General features: G+C 37.1%; 1 protein-coding gene across 1 annotated transcript in view; it reads left to right on the top strand.

The window, feature by feature from the left end:
- The first annotated feature begins 4,026 nt into the window (after positions 1 to 4,026).
- col27a1b (collagen, type XXVII, alpha 1b) overlaps positions 4,027 to 9,850 on the top strand; it is an 81,603-nt gene continuing 75,779 nt past the window's right edge. Inside the window, exons 1-2 of the mRNA XM_079418159.1 lie at positions 4,027 to 4,504; positions 7,186 to 7,256. Coding sequence (XP_079274285.1) covers positions 4,452 to 4,504; positions 7,186 to 7,256 — 124 coding nt within the window. The 5' untranslated portion in view covers positions 4,027 to 4,451. The remainder of the gene's footprint in view (positions 4,505 to 7,185; positions 7,257 to 9,850) is intronic.

Genomic DNA, 9,850 nt, shown 5'->3' with positions numbered 1-9,850 from the left:
AACAAGTGAATCCTCTTAAACCCAAGTTGTATCAATGATATCTTGTTTGTTTCCCAAGGAACCTATTGCTGTCTTTTCTAGAAACTCATCAATCAGAATGTTTTTATATTAAATATTTCTGTGGTAGCACTAGACAGATGCCTAATGAAAAGTATACCTCTCAGGTAGGATTCAGTGTGGTTTTGGGTGAAAATGAGAGAAGCGGTTTATCTGAGATTTATCAGCATGGTGTTACTGGCACGAGTTCAAGTGGCTGCTAACTCAAAATCTCTGAAATAGAAAGTCCTATAATGGATTTCTCAAACTCTTTGATTTTTGATAGAGGGGGCTTAATTTCTATCCAGTCACCAGACAGCTAATCTGAAATTGAATTTCCTGCCAAAGAATTCCAATTAGCTCCAGCTCAATGTACTGGAAAAAAGATATGTTGTCCTCATCTGTTTGTTGGGTTGAGTTATGCCTGGGTGAGTATGTAAATGATTAGATTGAATTGAAGAAATATTGAAATGGCCAAGAAGCTCTAATCAAAGATGAAGTGCATTTTTTTCTATATTGCATTACAGAATAGAGATTATCAACTATTACATTTGAAATCTGAATATTTAAATCCACGTTAAATTTACATTTTAAATCTTTCTTATGCAATGTTTCCTGGAGTGGGATTGATTTGAGCCAACAACAGGATTATTTGAATTTTAAGTGTTGACCTGCCGTGTCTGCAGACAATGTTACATTTATTTCAAACACAGGTCCCACTTTATATTAGGTGGCCTTAACTACTATGTACTTACATCATAAAAATAAGTACAATGTACATACTGTATTGCAAAACACTTTTGCTGCTATTGAGGTGGGATAAGGTTAGGGACAGGCTTGGTGGTATGTGTAGCTTTAAGTGTTGGTTAAGATGTAAGGGATGGGTCAACAGTGTGACTATAAATGTAATTACAGATATTAATTATAGATGTAATTACATGCAGGTATTTTGGTACAATGTAAAAACATGTATAAGTGCACTGTATCAAATTATTACTTTAAATCTTAGTACATAGCACTTAAGGCCACCTAATATAAAGTGTGAGCCAAACACAATTATTGGGCTGCCAGAAAACCAACTGATAGTTATAGACAATAAAGTTTGGACTGGATGGACTGACTTACTTACATGCGATCACAAAGTCTCATTCTCAAGTTTAAATCTTCCCATAGTTGTAGAAGCTATCAAAAACAGAGAGAAATAACTGAAGTCATTCATTTATGTCTTGTGTTTGTAATGGTTAAGTCAGTTTAAACAGACTTCATAAATGTGTGCCATTTATGTTTGTGTCAGTTATGGTCCACATTTCAGAGGAAAGAGACTCAAAAGGAGGAATGACCTCAGACTAACCCCTTTTTCTTTGACTTTGGCCCAACATTACACCTTCTCACAAGTAGGATCTATGCAAATACCTTACAGTCCCAAATACTTGAAATGCCTCTCTGACAAATAGCCCCTTCATAGGCCCTTCTGATCCAGCTAACATCATAAGCTTCCAGTGTCCGTTAATCAGGTCTGTAAAAGGGGGGGGGCAGTAACACTTTACTTGAAGGGGTGTGCATAAGACTGACATGACACATGTCATGAATATGAAGGAGGTTTTATGCATGTTTATGACAACTGTCATTAAGTGTCATTCGCTCAGTTATGTCATTTTTAATGCAAAGATGACATTATTTGACCTACCCCTAGCCCGTAACAAAGACATCTCAAACAATGTCATCTTTGCATTAAAAATGACATAACTGATTGACACTTAATGACAGTTGTCCTAAACATGGATAAAAACCTTCATGACATGTGTCATGTCATGATTATGAAGGTGTCATGTCAGTCTTATGCACACCCCTTCAAGTAAAGTGTAATCAAAAAAACATATTTTATGTCAGTAAGGGTTTCCATGAGTGAAAACACACTCTGTATCAAACATCAAACTGTCTCTTATTGTAATTAGGATCTGTAATATTCTCAACTTGCAGTCTAAAAATCCTGGAGTTATGGAAGTAGGTCAATTGCCACAGCTGGTACATTCACAACTCTGACAATAACAGCATTGCTGGGCTAGGATTCTGCCCTTTGTAGATCTACCTCAGTGGGAAAGCAGACAATTTTTTCCAAATTTCCTGTTTACATATGTGGAATGAATAAATACTGCAACAGGAGTGGACTTGAGTACAGCTGTTCCACAGACAGATGCTTTGGCTCTGTGGTGGTATTGTGCATGGTGTTTACCAAAGTTCAGGTCTTTTTAAAAACTGCAGTTATAGTCTTGTTCTTTTAAAATGGTGATTGCTCCTGTCTGTGAATATCTGTTCACTATTCTTTTCTTACAGTGTGAAATTAATCAAAAGTCACTGTTATTGGCCATTTTACTCATTTAGAGAATGTGCTTAAATTAAAATTTACTGGTAAATCACATTTCTAGGTTTATGTGCAAACTCTAAACATGTTCATCTGCCATCAAGATATTAATGCAAGTAAACGCAACCTTGTCATTTCACTAATGTACAGTATTTATTATGGACTTCAAACTTGGCTCCATCATATCTGTTTACAAAACCCAAGCACAGGTTAAACTTATAAAATCCATTATGATAATAAGACACAAAATTTAACAAGCTTCCATTATAGTCCTTCTGCCAAGAATAAAATTTTTTAACTAACTTGGCACCTGTAAGTAATTACAGAGATTTTTATGCTGTCCTTTGTATGACAGGTAGTAAAAGGCTCAAATATGCATAATTTTCACATTCACAGTAAGCCAGTGCAGCTGAAATCTGCATTATTGATACAGTTTCCTCATTTTATAATCCAACAAGTGATTAAACGATTTAACAGGCAGGTTAGAGATTGTAATTGGATTTGGGAGATTAACACAGTCGGGCTTGACTGCAACCTGTCATGTTGAGTTAAAATACCACACATTGAACCTTTTCATCATTGACATGTCATCACCACAAAGCTTCAACACAATACCACAAACAAACAACATTTCTGAACAGTTGAGAAAAATAAAGTAGTTCAGAAATATTTACAAAGCCTTTTTCTAAGGTTCTTTGACTCATCTGAACCACAGTGTGAGCCATTACCACTAAATGGAGAAGATTATTCCCAGAAGTTCCCAAATTTCACCAAGGGCTTCAAACGATCTCTGAAAAAGTTTTCTCGGGCATTGGCTAAGGTCAAATGCATAACTCAACCCTAAATGTTTGCTAAAACACTTAAGGTTGAGTTAAAGATGCAGTTTTCTCTAAAGGCGCGTCTAACGAGGAGACGAATCATCATCTTCATCTTTGCGACACTGACACAGAAAATACTATAGTTTATTAGTAAATAAATAAATATATGATAGATAGATAGACAGACAGATAGACAGACAGACAGACAGACAGATAGATAGATAGATAGATAGATAGATAGATAGATAGATAGATAGATAGATAGATAGATAGATAGATAGATAGATAGATAGATAGATAGATAGATAGATAGATAGATAGATAGATAGATAGATAGATAGATAGATAGATACAGAAAGTGCAGTTCATATTTAAACCTTTTCAAAAATGTCTGTAAATAATATAATTTGCTGGATAAAGTCTTTATTTAAGTTTAAAGGAGATTTATTGAACTTTATTTCTAAAAAAAAAAATATTCCATTTGAAACATGCTGTCCTTGTTTTGACTGTGAACTTCCTTATGGGCACTGAATGAAAGGACTTTCAAAAAAAAAAAAATCTGCAGGCCTATTTCTACTTGTTGAAAGCAAAATAACCCTTACAAGATACAATTTCACGAGAGCTAATGGCCAAATCAGCATATGCAAGTTGGAGAATGATCCACATCTGTGATAAATTACCAGCTTTGTATTTAAATAGTCTTGTGTGACGTTTTTTTTTTCTTTTTTCATTTTCTTTTTTTGACGAAAGCGAAAATAAACGGGTTCCTTTTGGAAAGACACACCTTCCATTGAATCCCTTCTAGTTTCCAGAGCGAAGTGTTTCTTCCTCAGGAGACAGTTGAGGGCGACAGAGGGAAATATGCTTCCAGTGTCCCAAATCTTCAGCATGCCTACTAAGTACTTCAGATTTTGTCAGCGACTTGACTAAGCGCTTGTACTTCACCTCAGCAAACCATGTCTGTGCCGCTTTGGACTTAACTTTCCAGTTTCCAGCATCATCGGATCTAGTGCTGTCAGATGGAGAAGTCTGCATCGCGCCTCGCAGGTTCCTCTCTTTGGAAAGTAGAACATTTGGCACTTGGGAAAGACCACGGCATGTAGTATTGCACTACAGTGTTGCATGAAGACCGTCAGCAGTTATTAAAGGACATTGTGATATAGAAGTAATTCACCAACTCTGTCATGTCTTGACTGCAGCAGCAAACACTCCCGAGGAAGAATGAAGTAAGCGCGATGGAGCCGGACAATGCCCCGAACGCCAGACTCAAAGCAGCTGGAGTCGGGGGGTGAGTATGACAATAGATAGATAGATTTCACACAACCGTTAAATGGGTCATAAGTTAGCCTTTTGGCTGTCAGCTCCGTTACATAAGGAAGAATGAATTCACGAAGGGAGGTCCGTTATTATGTCCATTCTGGAGTTTGGGGAAACTTGATGAATGAATGGAACACAGAAAACTTGTTTAACTTTGTTGAACAGCCTTCCTCCATAAGTATTTAATTTGCTGGAGAAAATTGTGCTTATTTATTTATTTGGATAAACTTCTTTTTACTGATTTATTGAATGAATTAATTGCTTTTTATGCTTTGTAATGATTTAGACTGAGTTTTAGAATAGAAAATGATTTTCATACTTCTTTATTCTCTCTCTGGAATTAATGACCGGTCCTGCTCAGCTGTTTATTTTCTCATTTTTATAATAAAAATATCTAAAAATCTTATAAACAAATTCAAATTACTTGAGAATGAAAGTTGTGTAACATATTAAATCTTTGTTTCAACGACTATTTGTGGAATAATTTCATTTTAATAATATCCATTGGCATATATATATATATATATATATATATATATACATTTCTTATAACAACATTTGGCACTTGGGAAAGACTACAGCATGTACAGTAGTATTATACTACAGTATTGCATGAAGACCTTCAGCGGTTATAAAAGGACATTGTGATATGGAAGTAATTCAGCAACTATATGCTGTTTTTAATTCAGCTATATATGCTGTTTTACCATATAAGCTTTTCTCAAGATGCATATTTGGTCTTTTTATAACTTTTCTCAAATGTGTAATTGGCATAGAGAAATCAGCTGTTACAAATCTTGACTGCATTCGGATACACTTTCCGTTGTATCTTTGTTAGGGGTGAAATCTTGTGTTTAGATTAGTACTCTCTCGCTTTCTCTTGCACTCTTTGAACCGAATCGTGGTCCGTGGTGGGACTGTATGAAAGTGGATATGAGTGGGAGGGGGGCAGCATGGCAAGCGTACAGTTCTTGTGGCTATGACTGAAAATGCTGACTAAAGTAAAACTGCATACAGTACAATATCTGGTCACGAATGACATCCACACTGTCAGCACATGGGGGCAGAAAAAGAATACATAACTGAACACCAGAGTGATGGAAGAGAGGCTAAGATTGTCATGTAGTACAACCTTTGCTTATCATCATTGATCAACTCTCATTATATATAATTACCTCTGTATAAGAACCCCATGGAGCTAATTAGGCTTTTTAGTCCATGTGGTTTAGCTTTATGGCCCTCTAAATGCCAGTGTGCCCCTAAATGTTATCAAAACTTTTAGCAGCTAAATGCATTATGCAAGTTCATAAACTTATCAAATCCTCTCTAGAATGATAATGTCTCCTCCCTCAATATCACTTCTGGCTAGCAATAGTAAGTAGAAAATCATGTTTGTCAGCTGTAAACTAAAGGATATTAGGTATTTTTATACTTTAACCTCAGCTTCCGTTTTCAATAGAAAATGCATCAACGCAGGAAAGAAAACTGCACTCGTTAAGCCATTTTTTGGGATCTCCATTAGAATTTTAATGACATTGCAGGACCACTTATTGCACAATTATTATTATTTTTTATTTTCCCCCATACTTACTGTTCAAAATATATTTTTTTGTGTTTAACAGAAGAAAGAAACTAATACAGGTTTTAAACAGCTTGATGACAAAATTTTCATTTTTGGGTGAGCTATCCCTTGAATAATTTAAAATTCAGCACATATTTGTTCAGCACTAATCTTAATATTTTGAGGGGCTTTACTTAATGGTTTTAGCTTTGATCATACATCACTGTACTCCTTTTGCTGTATTAATTGATTCAATTGATTTCTGAGCTCTTGGAATGAAGCTCTCAGAATTTCACAGCCTTGGCATATTGAGAGGAAACACTCACTTTCTATATGGAGCATCACAAATTTTTGGCATCCAGGCAGATGATAAGCTTTGACTGCCTACTGAGCAGAAACAGCTGTTAGGGCTTTACAGTAAAGGCTGCTGCTGCTGCCAAGTGTTACTTGGCCTACAGGCAGATGAAGCGCTTCTTTTGGACACTGCCTGGACTGGTAATTTAGATGGATGTGGTGATGCTTTAGTGTAGAATGGAACAATGTGATCCCAATACTTTGTTTTCTTTCAGTAGCTGAGCGAAAAAAGTGGCAAAGGCTTTTTGGTTCTTTGGTTTGACTTTTCTTGGCTTTTAAATGACTCTCTGAGAGGCATTGTTGTTTTCTCAGTGTTGAAATACCCTGTGGTTGGACTTTTAAGCTTAATTTAAGAGACTGGACACATACACTTTCATTACAGATTTCTTGTCAGCATTAATGTGGGAAATGTTTGAAATATATTAGGATGGGTCAGTACGATTTATTTTAATAAATATTTTATTCAGCATAGAAACATTGAATTGATCACAAGTGACAGTCAATGTACTTGTAATAAATGCTGTTCCTTTGAACTTTCAGGTTATTAAACAATCCCTAAAAATGTATAATGGTATAATGGGTTTCACAAAAATATTAAAATAATTAATGCAACACAGCTGTTTTCAAAAGTGATAATAATAAATATTTGTGAAACATTGTGAAATCACATATCAATGTCAGCTAAATGTTTGATCTGTTCAGTTTGTATTTGTAATTTTTTTCTCTTTTTTTCACAGGAGAGCTGTCTTTCTCTGCATGATAATTTACTGTACATGCTGTCTGAGGTTTGCACAAGCACAGTCTGCAGGTAAGTCAGATTTTTCATTCACGGATTTTAGTGCCTGATCAGCATGTGAAATGTGCATCTGCAAAATGTCTGTTCAGTTTTACCATGGCCTGGACATCTGTGTCATAACCCTATACGTTACATGGGCACATGAGCTCATTGAAGCCCAAAGACCTCACACTGCCTTGCAATACAATTTGAGGATACTTGGCAGGAGTTGGATAAATAGACATATTACAACCCATTGGAGTTTTCCATGAGTCAGAGGTGAAAGAGGCCACAGTTACTATATTTTTAGGAGCAGTGTGGTCCTTATTTGCCAGAGTTAACAATATTTGGATGACATATGGAGCACCCTTTGATCAACAACATATAACTGGTCTGAGTCTGAGTCTGAGTTTGTTTTACTGTAGTAAATCAGAACCCATTGTTTGTACAATTCTATATGTTTTGCATTTGACTCCAACCTCATTTGAATGGCAATGTGCCTGATTGGATGTCACTGAGTTTGCTGACTGTAGATATTTAGAGTTTTTAATATTGGATAGATCCTTTGTTTATTTCTAGCATACATAATGTTGGTGGTCTATTCCTTAAATTGAGGTTTTGAGGCATTGAGTATGCATGACATGAATGAACAAGATGTGAACTTTTTGTTTAAATCAAGTAGTCTAAACGTATTGGTTCTCATTCAAGGTGTGTCTAGAACTCCCACATCTGCTCTGTACAGAATTTATGTAGTGTGAGGTTCATATTATCTGTCACATTCAGTCTCATTCATGTGCATGTAACATATGGTGCTTCTGTGTCAGACATTAATGAAATGCAACAGCCATCATGTTTTAAACAAGTCATGAAAAATGCCTTTGTTCTTGAGTGTATGTTTGATGTTTTTACCATATGCGAGACAGTCCATATAGCACATTCTCCCTCTGCTGTCACATTTCTCTGGCTATCTGCTGCATGACTTATGATCAAGTCATCTTAGCTGGAGAGTTTCTGGAATTCTTCTCTAGCCCTTGCTCTTATCTTTAGTGTAAAATATGATTTCCAGTATATGACATTCTACTTTCCACAGACATTTCATTCTGACATCAATTTCATGGGCAACATGAAGCTTTGGTAGGTATGAGCCTGGTTTTTGGAACTGATGCTGATTCAAGTGCTCCACATACTTTAAGGCTCCATTTCTAATGCATCCACTGTTTTAACTTTACAGAGCATTAAAGGGATAGTTCACCCAAAAATGGAAATTACCTTATGATTTACTCACCCAAGCCATCCTATAGGTGGATATGACTTTCCATCATAAAAAGTGTCTCACATGGCTCCAGGGGTTCTCCTGAAGCAAATTGATGGGTTTTCAAGAAAAATGTCCATATTTAAAACTTTATAAACCACAATCTCTAGCTTCCGCTAACTGTCGTATGTGTGTAAATGAGAGAGTGGTGTTCGTAGGTGTTGAGTTGATGAAGTAGGCGTAGCGTGAACTATCCCTTTAAGGCCTGTAACAGGGCCTTTCCTTTGACTTTTACAGTTTGTCTTGACCAAAGAGGATTAATATACATTTTGAAAGCTAGGTGTTAGCATTCTCATTCATTGCACCCTCCAAAATATCTCAACTGTGAAATCTGCCACCTTTGCTCACGGTGTTCACTTCTGCAGCCCAATGTTTTTAAGCCACTCACATGAGCTGTAAATGCACTGCAAGTCCGACTGGAATGAAGAAAGTAAAGAGCAACTGATCAGCATGATTCATATTCAAAATGATAAGCAAGCACTATTTTTGTTTACAGATTTTATGTCCGCAGTCCTTGGGTGCGTTCCACTTTACTTTTAGACAAGCACTTGCAAAATTCCCTAATAGCTTCCCCTCAGCCGCCATTTTGAAGTGCAGATCCTTGACCCCTTTATTTGGACTGAGGGAGCTGGTCTACTCGTGTACACTTCTGGCAGCTATACACAATGGAACAAAATTGTGATGTCACAGCAGATGAATATAGAGTAATGCCCCCTGCTGGTACAGAGTTTTTCCCTCTCACACAGGAGCAGAACATATATGAAGTGAAGTGACATACTGCCAAGTATGGTGACCCATACTCGGAATTCACGCTCTGTATTTAACCCATCCAACGTGCACACACACAGCAGTGAACACACACCCGGAGCAGTGGGCAGCCATTTATGCTGCAGCGCCCGGGGAGCAGCTGAGGGTTCGGTGCCTTGCTCAAGGGCACCTCAGTCGTGGTATTGAGGGTGGAGAGAGCGCTGGACATTCACTCCCCCCACCTACAATCCCTGCCGGCGCGAGACTCGATCCCGCAACCTTTGGATTACGAGTCCAACTCTCTAACCATTAGGCCACGACTTCCCTGTGATATATGATAGTTGGCAGTTGGCTGTAGTCTTTGCGATGTGTTCAATAGCAACTTTTTGTCCCAGACCCAGGCGACTCACAGTCAGCTTTTTTGCGACTAATTTTTTGATTTCGGGTTGGTGTGTAATGGGCTTAACTAATCACTCAGGAGCTGACAGACTGATTCCACCAAAAGGATGTACACAGTTCCAAACACTCCTCTGATTGGCTTATCATTTTCATCCAACACATTCCCAAG

Source organism: Barbus barbus (assembly GCF_936440315.1).
Source record: "Barbus barbus genome assembly, chromosome: 6".
Taxonomy (NCBI): Eukaryota; Metazoa; Chordata; class Actinopteri; order Cypriniformes; family Cyprinidae; genus Barbus; species Barbus barbus.
Note: the sequence above shows the minus strand (reverse complement) of the source record. Positions and strands in the feature narration are given on the sequence as shown.